Source organism: Hyla sarda, chromosome 3 (assembly GCF_029499605.1).
Source record: "Hyla sarda isolate aHylSar1 chromosome 3, aHylSar1.hap1, whole genome shotgun sequence".
NCBI classification, from domain to species: Eukaryota; Metazoa; Chordata; class Amphibia; order Anura; family Hylidae; genus Hyla; species Hyla sarda.
This window is the reverse complement of record NC_079191.1, coordinates 315,091,820-315,109,413: the sequence shown is the minus strand read 5'-3', so window position 1 is coordinate 315,109,413 and position 17,594 is coordinate 315,091,820. Positions and strand designations below refer to the sequence as shown.

The following is a 17,594-nucleotide window of genomic DNA, read 5'->3' as shown; positions in this document are numbered from 1 at the left end:
CATTTAAAATTGTCATCTTCTGACCCCTATAACTTTTTTATTTTTCTGCGTACGGCCTGGTATGAGGGCTCATTTTTTTGCACAGTAATCTGAAGTTTTTATTGGTACCATTTTTGTTTTGATCAGACCTTTTGATGGCTTTTAAAAAAAAAAATTTATGGTATAAAAAAAGGGGAAAAAATACGCTATTTTGGACTTTGGAATTTTTTTTTTACGCGTAGGCCATTGAATGTGCGGTTTAATTAACGATATATTTTTATTGTTCGGACATTTACACACGCGGCGATACCACATATATTTATATTAAATTAATTAAATTTTTTTTGCAATGTTATGTATAGTACATTGATTGCCAGCACTGTTCAATGCTATGCCACCTATCGGCGGTCGATTGCTCAAGCCTAGATCTCATGCTTGGAGCAATCAATCGCCGATTGGACACGCCAAAGGCAGGAAAGCGACCCTCCTGCTGCGTCCTAGCTGATCGGGACACAGCAGTTTCACTGCAGTGGTCCCGATCAGCCCAACTGAGCTGCCGCGAATGCTTTTTTATTTTTTACATTTTAGACGCGGCGTTAGCTGCCGGGACCGACCAGATATGGCGTTATATCAGGAGAGCGGGCGCAGGACGTCCAGGTACACCCTGCGTCCCCAAGAGGTTAAGATCACAATCTCCCTCTTCCTACTGGTTATACTTCTAACTGTGCAGCCAAGCATTTGACTTGCCTTCCCTACTACCTTGTCATACTACTGAATCATTTTTTCGGTTTCTTCTAATGACTTATGGGGCGATTTATCAAAACCCTCCAGAGGTAAAGTTGCTGAGTTGCCCATAGCAACCAGATTGTTTCTTTCATTTTTGAAAAGGCCTCTGAAAAATCCCCCTTAAGGTGTACCTGTCATTATAACAAAAAAAAAATCCCCCTTAAGGTGTACTTGTCATTACAACAAAAAAATCCCCCTTAAGGTGTACCTGTCATTATCACAAAAAAAAAAAAAAAATTCTGATATGTCCTAGGGACAAGCGTGACAGGTTTATGAGCACTAAGTGTGCACTTCTTCTGGATCATTCCACTTATTAGTTGGGGGTCTGAACAATCGGACATCAGCTGTTAAAAACATTTATATGTCTCTATGACATATTAAAAGTTTTCTATTATGACAGTGTCCAGAACTGTTGATACAATACAAAGACGATTCCTTCTCCCCATGAGGATTATTTTACATTTGCAATCACTAGAGAAGGGGTTAAATGATCTTTATTAACTTTTTTTTTCACTTTTTTTTGCAATGTTATAGCCCCCATGGGAGACTATAACATGCAGTACATTGATCTCTCATACTGTTCAATGCTATGCCATACCATAGCATTGATCAGTGTTTCTGCTGCTTGAATGCTCATGCCTGGATCTCAGGCACTGAGCAGTCATTCGGTGATCAGACACAGAGGAGGAAGGTATGGCATCTCCTCGTGTCCTCCATCTGTTCGTTGCTAAGTGCCGGGCCCGACCCGCTATGATGCGGGAAAGGACCTGGGTCGGGAAGGGGTTAAAACAAGTCAAAATGAGGCTCAGTAGTGTGTGTGGCCTCTACGTGCCCGTATGACCTCATAACAATGGCTGGGCATGCTCCTGATGAGGTGGCGGATGGTCTCCTGAGGGATGTCCTCCTAGACCTGTACTAAAGCATCCGCCAACTCCTGGACAGTGGTGTTGGTGGATGAAGCCAGACATGATGTCCCAGATGTGCTCAATCGGATTCAGGTCTGGGGAATGGACGGGCCAGTCCATAGCATCATTGCCTTCCTCTTGCAGGAACTGTTGACACACTCCAGCCACATGGGGTCTAGCATTATGTTACATTAGGAGGAACCCAGGGTCAACCGCACCAGTATATGGTCTCACAAGGGGTCTGAGGATCTCATCTCGATACCTAATGGCAGTCAGGGTACCTCTGGCAAGCACATGAAGGGCTGTGCGGCCTCCCCAAAGAAATGCCAACCCACACCATTACTGACCCATCACCGATGGAGTCTGTTTCTGTCCGTTTGAGTGGACACATGCATATTTGTGGCCTGCTGGAGGTCATTTTGCAGGTCTCTGGCAGTGCTCCTCCTTGCACAAAGGCAGAGTTAAGGGTCCTGCTGCTGGGTTGTTGCCCTCCTTCGGCCTTCTCCATGTTTCCTCATGTACTGGCCTGTCTCCTGGTGTGGGTTGTAGACTCGGTCTCATGCTACCACAAGAGTGAAAGCACCGCCAGCATTTAAAAGTGACCAAAACATCAGTCACAGAAAGAAACAAAAAAGAAAGGGATTCGTGCCCCTAGTGTAATATGTCAATGAAAAAAATGCAGGTGATAGGTGAAGTTTCACTCACCAAGTCGGGTTGTGCTAAGAGCACAACATCTCAGAGGGTGTCAAATGTGATGGTAGCTTGGATCTGCAGCCATGGCTTATCCGGTGTCCAGCAATAGAAATGGTGCGGACACACAATTATTGTTATCAGATTTATTCGCACTATAGCAATGCGTTTCTGGTCCGTAAAGGACCCTTCGTCAGGCAAGGTGCATCAGCCAGGAAGCATAGGAACTGAGAAGTGGTCTGTCATCACCACCTGCAGAACCACTCCTTTATTTGGGGTGTCTTGCGAATTGCCTATCATTTCCACCTGTTGTCTGTTCCATTTGCACAACAGCATGTGAAATTGATTGTCAATCAGTGTTGCTTCCTGAGTGAACAGTGTAATTTCACAGAAGTGTGATTGACTTGGAGTTACATTGTGTTGTTTAAGTGTTCCCTTTATTTTTTTGAGCAGTGTATGTCTGCCTACAACAGTTTGTCACCACGAGGTACAGGAGACAGATCCACAGCAACTTTGTCACCCCTCAGGCTATTTGAGAATTTGTCTTTGTGACAATTGCACCTCCAAATTTTTAAGGGAATCTAATAGACTAACTATATCAAACTAGCATATTCCGTCTTACCTAGTTCTGTGATGTGGGTGAAGCACATAAACTCCATCAGGGTATTTTTCACTAACTGTATCCCGGTCCAGATTAGCCAATACTCTGGCAGCATGCGACTTCTGAATGACATATGGAGATTTCATTGCTTCTGCTAGCAAAGAAATCCAGCCTTGAGAAACAAAGAAATATGACATAAAGGGTTTTGTTTCCACAGGTGGGACTCTGTAGATCCTGTAGATATGCCATAAATGTTTGAGATGGTAATTCTGCTTTAAGCTCTGCCACTCCCTCTCTCCGCTCCCTTGGAGCTGTGCTGCAGTACCCTGCATAGCAAGACAACTAAGTCTGGCAGTATTTTAAAAACAGTGCTATGTGTTTATTAGGTGCTCAACAATTTGTAACAATACAAGGGACCTCTTGTGGGAGCAAATGTATTTTCGTTAAACCAGAGATTCATAGGATAAACCAATATTGTAACAAAAATTACCTGACACCATTATAAAATATACACCTAATTTCCAGGAACGCCAGCTGTCATTACCTGAATCAACAATGCTTGAGTGCAGATGCTCATGTAAAGCCAGGTTTCCAATTACACGCATTATACTCCGTTGCATTTTCTGAGAATCCTTGCGGAGCAGATATATTCTCTGCAGCAGCTGCAGCCCTCCATTTGACACTATACTGTCAACATGGGTAGATATCTATATCAAAAATAGGCAAATTATGAGCAAAGTAAGTCAGATGGGAAGGTTTAAGAAGGCAGTATATAATTCCTTGTGCTTCGAAGCTGCAGTTACACAAAATAGAATATAATTCTGCACATCTTATAGTTTTAGTTTTTCAGTAATTGTAAAAACTTTGCAAGTTCGGGAGAATTATCAAAAGTTAATTTAGGATTTCAACATGGTTCATTTTGCATTGAGCTCTCACACAGGGGGAGATTTCTCAAAACCTGCCCTGAGAAAAAGTTGCTGAGTTGCCCATAGCAACCAATCAGATCGCTTTTATTTTTCAGAGGCCTTTTCAAAAATGAAAGAAGCGATCTGATTCAGCAACTTTTTTTCTGGACAGATTTTGATGAATCTCCCCTATAGTATTTTTTTCATTTTAAGCCAAAATCAGGAGTGGGTCAAAAACACAGAAAAAGATGCAAATCTTTCCATTATAGTTTTCTCTGTGTTACTTCCACTCCTGGTATTGGCTAAAAATACCGACCACAATACTGTATGTGAACCTAGCTTTACTCTTATTACTAATTAGGTACAACTCTCTTCCTTATGCCAACTTCTGCCTGGCAAAGCCACATGCCCAGCGCCTGTATGGCAACACACAGAGCACCTGCAGTTCCGAAATACTCTACAATGTAATTTTGTAAGAACAATAATAAAAGAAAAAAAAATGCTCAACCAGTACAATTTTACTGTGAACTTAGAGAAAGAAGAAAAAAATATGTGTACATTACCCTAGAGTGTTTCAGTAAAGCCTGTAAGCTGTATACTTCAAGTTTTTCTGATGGAACAGAACTGAGACTTTCAGCATATGGTAGCCCGTTCCCACCAAAGCACCACAATCCTCTCTGAAATAGGAATAATGGTTTACATTCAAAGCTGGTATTGGACCAGAACACAAAGATGGAGCCTCATGTGACATATCTGTGCTCTTCCAATAACTTTATGCTATGTTGTCAAATATCCTCTTTTTTTGTTTTGTTACTGCTTCAAATGTGATATTAACTGGCCTGTAGTAGCTAGCTTCTTCATTACTACCCTTCTTGTGGATAGGTACAACATTGGCAACTCATTAATGGTTTGGTTATGTTTGGCAGGTTCACAGAGAATGAATAGAGTGGTGGCTGAGCACGAGGGGCTGTCACTCACATCAAGGAATAGGTGGCCTCTATTTTCATACAGGTCGACCAGCAGTCAAAACCTAGGTGATGACTTAATATTGGGATAACCCCATTAATAATCTGTTTTTCCTTTTCTGTGTTGCAAAATGTATACACTTCTGTCAGCTACACTTGCACTCTCCTTAAAGGAGTAGTCCGGTGCACACTTTTTTCATTTTATCCCGTCCGGGCTGCAAAATAAAAGAAAATACACTTTATCTTACCTGCCAACGAGCCCCAGGAGCTCCGGTACAGGTGTTCGGTCCCCGGGCTGTATTCTTCTTACTTCCTGTTGCCCGGCACGTCACACGGAGCTTCAGCCTATCATTGGCTGCAGCGATGTCCCGCCTCGGCCAGTGATAGGCTGAATCTCCGTGTGACGTGCCGGGCTAACAGGAAGTAAGAAGAATACAGCCTGGGGACCGAACACCTGTACCGGAGCTCCGGGAGCTCGTTGGCAGGTAAGATAAAGTGTGTTTTCTTTAATTTTGCAGCCCGGACGGGATAAAATGAAAAAAGTGTGCCCCGGAGTACTCCTTTAATACCTCTAATACTGCAGATATATCAGTAAATTACAAATGTAAAAGCTGAAATGCCAAATGCAAGATTAATAAATAAAGCTAAAAAACAGAGGATAATCTTAATTATATTTAGAACAAAGGTTAGAATATTTTAGAGGTCCGTACAATTTAATAATAATACTGTATTGAGGAAAGAGATATAGTTAAACCAGTGGATTTAGTTAATTTGTTATTGGCCCCAGGCTGCCTACAAAAATAATAAACACCTTCTGGGGCTCCCTGAAAGCTCCGGGATCAGGGTACCCCATCTCCGGTCAGCCTCAGTTGAAAGTCTGCTTCATTTCAACAACCACTACAATAGCAGTGATTGGCAAGCCGTACTGTCAGTTCCCCCGGCTGTAGACCCTATGCTCTAAATGTGAACAGAGTCCAGCTTATCTCCACAGATTCCTGTGCACGGATCCACACTCAGGCTCATGGTGTCCAATCATGAAATAAAGAAAAACGGTGATCAAGCACTTTGGAAAAATATGCGGCTTTATTGTTATCCTCACAAATAAGAGTACATTCACGTCACATCACTGATTCAAATCTTGACATGTTTCCAGTGCATGCACTCTTTGTCAAAAGATACCGAGACCAGCATGAAATGCTCTTAAATGCTCAAACTTTCAGGTGCATCTGATTAAAACTAGCCATTCAATATAGAATGCCGAAAATACAGAGCAAGTTCCAATGAACTGATCAAAGCAAGCCTACAGTTAATGTGTGGTGCAGCCACGGTGGTTCAAATGTGAACAAATAGCACAAATACCACAAAGTCTAAGTGTCCGACAGAAAAAGGAAAAAGAAAATGCTTAATGAAAACAGGACCTGGATGTCTCATTGTGTAACATATCAAGACAAAGTGTAACAATTACAGAAATGGTAAATGACTAAATGAGATATACCGTACATCAAAATGATAAAAAAAAAGCAAAAAATGAAATTAAAAGAATAATAGCAGAGCAACAAATGTACCAGACTTCCAAAGTGAGACAAATCAACTCACTACTAGGTTGCAAATGCGAGGATATAAGAAAAAAGATTTACAGCAGGCATACACATCAGTAACCAAGAAAGATCGTAACAAGCTTTTAACTAAAAAATCTGAGACCAAATCATGCAGAAAAAAGAAAGATGTTTCTCAAGCCCCAATTCTAAGCATAAGGTATACACTACAATTTAACATGATCAAACAAATAATCAAATGTAACTTACATCTATTGACGGATGATGAATGAATGTCCTCCATTTTGCAAGGATGTAGAATAGTTCCAAAGAGAGATCAAACTCGAAATGACTTGTTGTCACCTTTTATAATCACATCCAATGCCACTAAAAAAATCTACTTGGCTTAAAAACGCACTTGCAAATTTGCCAAACCTTGCAAGGATTTTACCAAAACCTACACCATCAGGGATTATTTGAATTTTAACACTACAAATTGTATTTATGTCACTGAATGCAGAGAATGTTGCAAAAATATGTGGGATGCACCACTAGAAAACTTAAGACAAGCTTTTTCGAGCATGTTAATGACATTATTATACCAACATCAGAAATCGACTTTACTTTGGATTCTAGAATGTTGAACGAGATAAATCTGCGCAAAGAGTTTCTCTTTCATTATTAGTTATTGCATCGCAACTAGGCTATTTTATCAAGTTTTTACATAGGCAGATTTTCTACATTTTGCTGTTTTGTTGCTCTGCTATTATTCTTTTGCTTTTTTTTTTTTTTTAAATCATTTTGATGTATACCTCATTTAGTCATTCATTCACCATTTCTGTGATTGATACACCTTGTCTTAATGTCCATACAGGTTATTTTTTTGCTCTTGATACGTTATACAATGAGACCTCCAGGTCCTATTTTCATTAAAGGGGTATTCCGGGCAAAAGTATTTTATCCCCTACGGTGAGACCCCCACGATCTCCCTGCAGCACCCGCATTCTATGCGGGTGCTGAATCTCCAGTTTCGGAAACCTCCAGGTTTCCGATACTGGGGACGAGACGTCACGCCACGCCCCAGACATGAATGGAGTTGGTGTGGCGTGATGTCACGTCCCCAGTCCTGGAAACCCGGAGGTTTCCGAAACTAGAGACGCGGTCCCCTGCAGGGAGATCGCGGGGGGTCTCAGCAGCGGGCCCCCTGCGATCAGACATCTTATCCCCTATCCTTTGCATAGGGGATAAAATGTTTTTGCCCGGAATACCCCTTTAAGTATTTTCTTTTTGCTTTTTCTGTCGGGCACTTAGACATTGTGGTATTTGTGGTACCGCAGGGATACGTTCACATTCGAACCACTGTGGCCGTACCCCAGATTAACTGCAGGCTTGCGTTTATCAGTTCATTGTTTTTACTTGCTCTGTATTTTCGGCATTCTACATTGAAAGGTTAGTTTAAATTAGATGCACCTGAAAGTTTGAGCATTTAAGAGCATTGCATGCGCTCAAAACATGTCAAGATTGGAATCAGTGATGTGAAGTGAATGTACTTTTATTTGTGAGGATAACAATAAAGCCGAATATTTTTCCAAACTGCTGGATCAGCGTTCTTCTTTGTTTCAAGACCCTATGCCCTGCAGGACAGGGGAAAGCAGAGTCATCCACCGTGGACTGGACGCCCCGATACCGGAGCTATGAGGAGCGGCGGAAGGTGAGTTAAACAGAGCATATTCCAAGTGAACCTTTTAAAACATTACTTTTATTGTATTTACTCTTAAAATATTGCACACTTGGTAATAAATCACTAAAATATTACAACGGCCAGTACCATGTATACACAGTCTATATATTCTGCCACAAGACTGTATCACTTCACACTTTGACTCACTGAAATGTGATTCTTCATACTCAATGTTCAGATTGAATGTGCCACATATTCCGTAATTAATTGTATGTATATTCGCCTGCTAACGGTACAGTATGCAGTCTCCCAATACCATGGGTATTTTTTCCTGGTGCATATATAACAGCAATTGCAAAGTGTCCCAATGACGCACCTACTTGGTAAGTTTGGTTGCTGCCAGTGACGCTTTTCCAAAGGTACATATATTATCAATGATTGCACTGTGTCCCATTCATTGCACCAGATTATCTGCAGACATTATTGCAGAAAATCCCCGGTATTGCACAAGTCCAATAGTAAGCATGTGGTCACTCAATTCCATTCATACATTATTTCTAAACATGATAGTCTTTAAAAAGTAGAGGAGGTCAGCTCTCAGGACACCCAACACGGCTGCAGACTCCAGCATAGGCAATAGAACAGAAATAGGTAGCCAGTGGTACGATGAAAAAACTGTTTATTCGGATCCCATAAAACCGCATGCAAGCGGGACTCAGCCAGGCAACCAACAACCAATAATCAGCGTGGACGCGTTTCGGGTATACACCCTTTGTCTCAGCACAGTGCTTGGTTTTATGGGATCCGAATAAACAGTTTTTTCATCGTACCACTGGCTACCTATTTCTGTTCTATAGGATAGTCTTTAAGTTTCATTTCAAAGTTGTATTGCTTCATCTGTGCAGTGAGCTATATCCTCGTTACTCCCCCCAGTGCAGAGTGTGAGTATGCGGTTATTGTAGTTACAAGAGTATTGTTCACTTAGCTGCATCTTGAGGTCAATATAGATGGCTCTGTGAGTTAAAGTGTTTATTATTTTAGTAGCCAGCCTGAGGATGATGACAAATTAACTAAATCCACTGGATTACCCCTTTAAAAATATAGCCCCAGATTTATTAAACTGTGTGAGAGAAAAAATAGAGAGTGATTTTCCCACAGCAACCAATCACAGCTCAGCTAATGAGCTCTGGTAAAGTGAAAGCTGAGCTGTGATTGGTTGGTGTGGGAAAACACTCTGAGGGAGTTATCAAACATGTCCAGAGGGGAAGTTGCTGAGTTGCCCATAGCAACCAATCAGATTGCTTGTTTCATTTTTCAGAGGCCTTTTCTAAAATGAAAGAAGGAAGCTGATTGGTTGCTATGGGCAACTCAGCAACTTTTCCTCTGGACAGGTTTATTAAATCTCCCCCTCTATTTTTTCTCTCACACAGTTTGATAAATCTAGACCATAGTCTTCCCCATGGACATGTATGAGACGAGTGGAGTAGCAATGAAATAATAAAGACCATTTCAAGTAATAAAAAGAATATTTTTATAAAGATTTCAAAAGCCATTGATTCAAGCATATCTTTTAAGCATATAAACAATCAACAAGCAAACATTCACTTCGTGCCATACTGGGAAATTGTTTTTCCAATGGGTTTGGTGCTCAAGTTTCCTGCTTTCAGTGAAGCAATTCAGCTCCCAAACATTTATGAAGATTTACAAAAAATATTTTATTTAATAACCAGGTATTGGAATACAATAGATTAATCTTCTAAAGAAGTTAATAATTGTAGAGCAATGGGGTTTCCTTAAAGGGGTACTCCCATGGAAAACTTTTTTTTTTTAAACAACTGGTGCTAGAAACAGATTTATAAATTACTTCTATTAAAAAAATCTTAATCCTTCCAGTACTTTTTAGGGGCTGTATACTACAGAGGAAATGCTTTTCTTTTTGGATTTCTCTTCTGTCATGACCACAGTGCTCTCTGCTGACCTCTGCTGTCCATTTTAGGAACTGTCCAGAGCAGGAGAAAATCCCCATAGCAAACATATGCTGCTCTGGACAGTTCCTAAAATGGACAGGAGAGGTCAGAAGAGAGCACTGTGGCCGTGACAGAAGAGAAATCCAAAACGAAAAGCATTTCTTCTGTAGTATACAGCCCCTAAAAAGTACTGGAAGGATTAAGATTTTTTTAATAGAAGTAATTTACAAATCTGTTTAACTTTCTGGCACCAGCTGATTTAAAAAAAATAAATAAATAAATAAAGTTTTCCACGGGAGTACCCCTTTAAAAGACCATTACAACAAAATTGTAGAACACTGTTCTATTATATAAGCCTAAATGGTGTCATCCTCACATGACAAGCTTTACCCACTTGTTTTGCAGTTTGAACGATTGCCTGGGGGGGTAATGTGTCTCCTAAAAGGCATACACAAAAACATATTTCCCTACATATTGAAGTGTCATGGAAAATATATTGCATCTGCAGTTACCACTACAAAAAAATAAAATAAAACATTTGAAGCTTGACAAAAGCAGATTGGTCTGAAGGGTTTAAGAAAAAAAACACAGGATTTTGACTAAACAAATGTGATTATGTTTACAGGGGTATTCTGGGTCTTTCTTTTTATGTAAATAAGTATGTGATGCCAAGTTATAACTGTGTAACATACTTTTATTATCTTTCTGTACCGCATTGTCCTCTTTTTATGTTGTGTTTCTGCTCCCGTAAGTTCTGTTTTAGTTGCTATCTAAATTAGTATTGTTTTGTGTCTTTCCTGGTTTCCTATGCAGGAGACTTGGCTGCTTCTTGTCTCACCTTGTCTCGTCTTCTGAGTTCACATGACATCGGGGGACGGATTCAGGGCTGTCGCAGTGGCACGTACAGATACGCCACACAGGAGGAAAGCTGAAACGACAGGCTTGTCAGGTGAGAAAAGAAGCAGCCAAGCTCCCTGTGAGTTATAATGCAATGTAAAAAAAAAAAAGGCCTAAAAGTACACTAATCTAGAAAGCCGCAGACTACAGAATTTCCATTGGGCAGACACACAACAAGAAAAGGGGAATATGCGGCACAGAAAGGTAGTAAAATGATAGTACACAGTCCTAGAACTTGGCATCACAGGCTCATACCTACATAAAAGTATAAACCCAGAATATCCCTTTAACTATTCACATACTGACATTACCAGAGTGGTATGGTTTATTGTCTAGCAGCATATCCTCATCAAACTTAAACTTATAAAATTATTATCAGGACATATTAACCTTAAGAATATACTTTTCTGATTTGTAATTGTACTCTTTGACTGTCTTGCTTCTTATCTCCAAATCCATTTTTGTAATGTTTTCCTGAGCGCTTATAACACACTGTGGCTGAGGTAGGACATATGCGCCTTTAAAGCATTGCTCTCATACTTACAAACTTCTGACAAGTTATCCAGAGATGTCAAAAGTTTAGATCACACTGGGTTTCAGTTCTGATACCCACAGTGATCGTAAGATATCAGTGTGATTGGGCAGCCACCTGGGAAGTGATGCGTGCTGCCACTTGCTTCATCTGGCTTTAACACACGATTGCAGCAGATCTCAGGACTGATGTAAACTAAACTTTTGACATGTCTGGACAACATATCAGGATTTTGCAAAAATTATAGTAACACTTTTAGGGTGCATTCCCATCTGGCGTATACGCAGCGTATTTCACGCTGCGCAAAATTTGCGGCAGCAGTGGGAAATATGTTGCCTATTCTTCGCTCACTATACACACAGGGCTTTCCGGCGGCAGCCCTATGTGTGTAGTGAGTTTTAGAGGCGGGGCCGTGTGCCGGTGTGACTGTGATGCGTGGCTCCACCTCCAAAACTCACTGCACACATAGGGCTGCCGCCGGTAAGCCGTGTGTATAGTGAGCAAGGAATATGGAGCGTATTTCCTGCTGCTGCCGCAAATTTTGCGCAGCGGGAAATACGCTGCGTATACGCCAAGTGGGAACGCACCCTAAACGGGTTATCCAACTAAATATAACATTTGGATAGTTTGCTTTGACCCACAGCTTTTGGTGTGAGATTATCTAGTCCCCTGTTCGCCGCTCTGCTTCCCTACTTACAATGCAGACTTATCTTGGCAGTGACGGCATGTTCCACCTATCACTGCTCCAGAAACAATTGACTGAGTGGGCCATCACTGCCAAGACAAGCCGGGAGTAGGAAACAGAGCGACCTGTGGGGAACCAGATAATATCACATCGGGAGGTACGGGGGACTGAGATAATTGCCAGACCCCTAGAAATCAGACACTTATCCCCTACCCTGTAGATAGGGGATAAGACTTAATGTAATGGAATATCCCTTTAAGAAATAAGGACATATTTGTCAGTTATTTTATCCTAGGTTTTGTAGTCATGTGTTTACACATCTAGCAAAATGGTTTGTCTTACTTATAGATAGGTTACCAAAAGACACACTTACGATAGACCAAACATATACATGCAGGGGGACTGTGTTCCCAATACTCCTCGACAGCAATTCCCAAGTAATATGAAAAATAGCACTGGATTAGCATATTATGACCAAACTAATCAGAAAATCATAGTGGCAAGTAGTGGCATAGTGGCAAGGCCAACATTGTTCTTTACTGGCTTTTTAATGGCTTAGTGGCCAGTTTTAAATGTGCAAGGTTTAAGGAAAAGAAAAAAGATAAACACGTAGATGTCCTCACTTACCCTTTGGGCTACTAGAGACTGACTGCTCTCTCTCAATGCCAATGACGTAAAATACTTTATGCACTGGTCAAATTCTGTCTGTGGAAGAGAGGACAGCAACTGGCGTATCTCATCCTCCATTGAATGGTTCTGCAACCCAAATAATAAAATAGGCTGATGCAGAATAAAAGAATATAGAATCAAGAACCTAAGGGTACATTAGTTTTATATGGGTAAAAGGAATCTGACAGCTGCAAATCCTGTTCAATACTGCGGACAGTCTTAGTTAGCAGTTCGGACAAAAAGAAACATTCATATATCTGTCTGTGCTTTTATGTAAAAGAGGCTAAACCAAGCCCCAGAAGTTCTGAGGCGTGTTTTATAACATTTTGTTATTGCGTGAACTTCAGTAGAATAAAAAAATCCCCTATCATTCTGCACTTAATACCTCATAATGAAAAGTTAAAACAATCTCTGTTAAATTACTGAAAAGGGAAAACAAAATTATTGCACTCACATGAGTATTCAGATTTGCAAAATTTGTAAAATTTTTTACATTCTTATTATGGGGTATTGACTGCAGACTGATGGGAAAAAAATATAATGTACGGTATATATTTAATTTTTTTTATTTTAGCACAAGGCCACAACATAACAAAATATGGAAAAAGTGACAGGGTTTTAAAGCTTTCAATTATTTAAATCTCAACACAAGGAAAAAAATGTAACAAAAATAATTTTTAAACAAAGGCCTTTTATTTAAAGGGTTACTCTGGCATAGAACTTTCTAAACATAGTCCCCAAACTGCTGGCATCATACTGTCTTTCGGCTAATCACTGGCAGCCACAATATCCTGCCTCTGCGGGTGATTAGCTGAGCTGCGGTGTGCAGTATTAAGCCCCTGCACCAGAAAAAGACCAGCGTTGGAGCTCAATACTTCACACTTCCATTCAGCCTATCACTGGTCCGGATGGGACATCACAGTGGCCAGTGATTAGCTGAGCTGCAATGTGACGCGTCAACCACTGACAACCATAAAGAGGACCACAGCGGAGGATGGGAGTTGGGTTATCATATATCATCATTGCACACAATTAACAGAAATGATACATGAAAAGACTGTCCTTTTTTGTCTTTTAAAACATTAATAATTAAATACATACAAGAGCAAAAACTGTCTAGATTTCACAAGGTTCCTAAATATAGGATTTAAAGGAGTTGTCCTACAATTAAAAGGAGATTTTTATACTTACCGAAAAACCTCTTTCTCAAAGGATCCATTGGGGGACACAGACCATGGGTATATGCTGCTGCCTCTAGGAGGCTTGACATTATGGCAACAGAAAAGTCGGGTCCTCCCAGCAGGATATACCCACCTCCAGGCAACTGAGCTAATCAGTTTTAGTCCCAGAGCAATAGGAGAGAAAGAAAAATAAGAGAAAGACCACGAACTGTCCGAGAAACCAGAAGAAAAAGTAACTGAACACACCCTCGGACAGACAACTGAAATAGGAACACCTGAAAAAGGGTGGGAGCTGTGTCCCCCAATGGATCCTTCGAGAAAGAGATTTTATGGTAAGTATAAAAATCTCCTTTTCTCTATCGGCTCCACTGGGGGACACAGACCATGGGACATACCAAAGCCGTCCCTTGGGTGGGCAAGGAAATCAGTCAGGTGGACGGCTGGACCACCGCCGCCTGCAACACCTTACAGCCCAGACTAGCATCAGCTGATGCAAAGTAGAACTGAAGTGAATCTGGTAGAACCTTGCGAAAGTGTGCAAAGACGACCAAGTGGCCACTTTACAGATCTGCGAGGCCGAAGCCTTGTTGCGGAGGGCCCAGGATGCCCCGATAGAACAGGTGGAATGAGCCAAAACCCTGAAGGGTAGGATCTTCTCCTTGCAGCGGTAAGCTTCTGAAATAGCAGATCGGATCCACCGAGAAATGGTGGCCTCAGAAGCAGGTTGTCTCTTACAATCACCGTCCGTAAGAACAAAAAAAGGAGTCAGGCATCCCTGAAACTTTTTGTCAGGGTTCCTCCAGGCGGACTCCAGCAAGGAGTCAAATTCAGCGTGAGAGCTGAAAATCTTGGGTGCCGGTCAGGCACGATGAAAGGAAACTTCTGGAGCTACGTCCAAAATTCCTGGGTCTTCTAGGTGAAAGGTGTCCCTTATGGCCGAAACCAATGAGTCCACCGTGTCAGACACATCTGTGTGGTCCTCTGAGTCAGAGGCCGAATCAGAAGCCTCATCTACAAGTTCTCCAGGTGAGTGAGAACGAGTGGAGGCAGCCCTGGAAGAGGGATATACTGACCTGGGGAGCCAGAGTGGCGACCAGGGGAGCATCCTCTGAGGGGAGCGCCTGTGTCTGCTAGAAGATTCAGCAGATGAGTCGGATGATACACCCCTATTATGCTTCGAGAGCGGTTAATATAGGGAGAGGGAGAGTGGGTCTCTCTGAAGTGTTGGCATATGGAGGACCTTTCCAAGGCAGTCACCACAGAACGGGAGACCTGAGCCAAGTCGGAAATAGACTGGGAGAGGGAGGATATCCAGACTGGAGGTGTAGCAGAGCCTACAGGGTCTGGAGGAGCATCCTGAGTAGAAACACCAGGGGAGTCAGGGGGTGCAGTGGTGCAGGCGGAACAAGTGGGTTCAGCAGAACCAGACATTTTTGTATTACAGTCCTTGCAGGTATAATAGGTGACCAGGGTCCCAGTTAACTGCTTAGAGGGAGGAACAGGTCTGGGCTCGGACATAGTAAAATGAAACAGTCTCACCTGGAGTCTGTGTCCTCAGCAACGTAGCTACTGTGAGGAGAACTTCAGTGCAGTTAAGAGAGAGAGAGAGAGAGAGGGGAGGAGGGGCTGAGAATGTATGGCCAATGAACAGAGGGGCTGTGAAGAAACAAAAGCGCCTCGGATTGGGCCAGAGAAACTTCTCTGAGCGCACACAGTGCTTATTGGAGAAGGATTCGCACGCTAGGAACAATCCTAGCTGGCCGCGGGTGGGCGGAGCTAAAGTCTGTGCAGAGCCCGCGGCCACATGGGGATAATGTCGCCTGCTCCCAGCGCTGAGCGCATATTCTCATACCTGCTGTATCTTGCTTTGTTCATTAGGCTGTTGTCTACACACTATATACTTGTGGCTATGTTTTTCTCATATCTGTTTACTTCTTTGCATTCCTGCTGTTTTTTAGTTTGCCCCTGCACTTTAGTCAGTGGAGGGACTGGCTCCAAGTTGTAGAGCCACTACTTAGGGCGGCTATGCACGTAAGCAGGGAAAGAGTTGCTGGGATTAAACACAGGGTGCACTATTCCTATGTGATGTGAACGTAAAAGTCCCTCAGCAGTCTTCCTGTCCAGGAATGGTATGTAGAAACATGGAAAGAGCACTTCTAAAGAATATTACAGGATTACACTGGCGCTGAACAGCCCTTTACGACAGGATGCAGATAAACTTTTTTGTTAACAGTGCAATGCGTTTCGGCCACTGTTTTGTGCAGGGGTCGACACGCCTTGTTCCCGGGGAGAGCAGGGGTCGTGTGCAGAAGACCGCGGGGATAACATCAGTCGGACACTCACAATCTAAAATGTATCCGGTATCCTTTAAATAGGGAATACGTTTTTCTACATGATAAGTCTCTTTTAATGGCCACTTTGTTAGGCATGTCCCTGAAGACGCAGTCATTGAGCAGAGAAACACATTGCATGTGGATTATTGAGAAGTTTGTCTGCATCCTATGGTGAAGGTCCATTCAGCACCTGGGTAATCCTGCTATTTCTTTAGAAATGCTCTTTACCTGTTTCTTTTTATTTTCATAGCACCCTCAGCTTTATATAGCATTTTACTTCCCAGAAAATCCATATGCATTTGTTCATTCTCACTTATAAATTTGTTTGGTCACTCACATGATCAACTTTTGGCAGTGCTGGAGGTGGAAGGAAGAATCGCATATCAACATCTTTAGTCCTAGCTAACCCAACTGTTGTTCGTCTGTCACATGCTTGTGCCACTGTCCGATACTGGTAATCTGCAAAAATACAAAGTTTGGTGCTTGTTTGAGAAGAATATAGCCACAATGATCCCCTTTGGGAGCCAGGGATCACTATATAATCTGAATTACAAAAACCCAGGGCACAAAGCCCGGGGCACAAGATCCCTTTAGGGACAACCCCCTTAAAATTTAACTTTTATTAGATATATAAATTATAAAATCTTCAATATACACCACGTGACATTAGTTAAAACTTCAGTGTCACAGATCTGTTGTAAACATTACTGGGGATAAACCCCTAGTCATTAGTATCTGCAGTCTCCCCTATCCCTGGATAACTGTGACACACATTAAACCACCGAATCTGCCCCCCTCTACTAGTTTCGGTTCTTCAGCACCGTCCTCAGGAGGATATGTGGGAAAACATCCCTCCACGTGGACCTCACGTCCTTATATAAGATAGGTGTCAGGTTGCCATCAACCTGCGCCTATCTCCTACCGATCACCCCCTCTCTTATAGTCAAATCAATGTCCTGCTTTTATTTTACCTGTCAGAGAAACGGAAATGAGGATGACTCTATCTTCATGCACCGCACTTCCGTCTGCTGGCCGGTCACAAGACTGGACCGTAGCCTCGTCTTCGCTCGCGCATGCGCGCAAACTTATACTCAGTCGGTATGGAAAATCATTTGCTCACACATGCGCGCATACTTTAGTTTTAAACAGTATATTAGAACTCATTGTGCGCTTGTGCATATACCTGTGTTACTTCTACTTGTCACTATGTTGTACAATTACAATAAAACATCCTTTTATCAGAGACCTGGTATCTTTTGATATTAGTTATAAGTACGGAATAT

At 41.9% G+C, this 17,594-nt stretch overlaps 1 protein-coding gene across 3 annotated transcripts in view; it reads right to left on the bottom strand.

Annotated features, from left to right (window-relative positions):
• SERAC1 (serine active site containing 1) overlaps nucleotides 1-17,594 on the bottom strand; it is a 106,809-nt gene that overhangs the window by 29,165 nt on the left and 60,050 nt on the right. For 2 of the 3 annotated variants that reach the window (XM_056567098.1, XM_056567099.1), the window contains exons 7-11: nucleotides 16,649-16,770; nucleotides 12,756-12,884; nucleotides 4,430-4,543; nucleotides 3,506-3,668; nucleotides 2,983-3,133 (exon numbers count right to left, since the gene is read on the bottom strand). In XM_056567098.1, the coding sequence (XP_056423073.1) occupies nucleotides 2,983-3,133; nucleotides 3,506-3,668; nucleotides 4,430-4,543; nucleotides 12,756-12,884; nucleotides 16,649-16,770 (679 nt within the window). The remainder of the gene's footprint in view (nucleotides 1-2,982; nucleotides 3,134-3,505; nucleotides 3,669-4,429; nucleotides 4,544-12,755; nucleotides 12,885-16,648; nucleotides 16,771-17,594) is intronic. The other variant, XM_056567100.1, reaches the window with a different exon arrangement.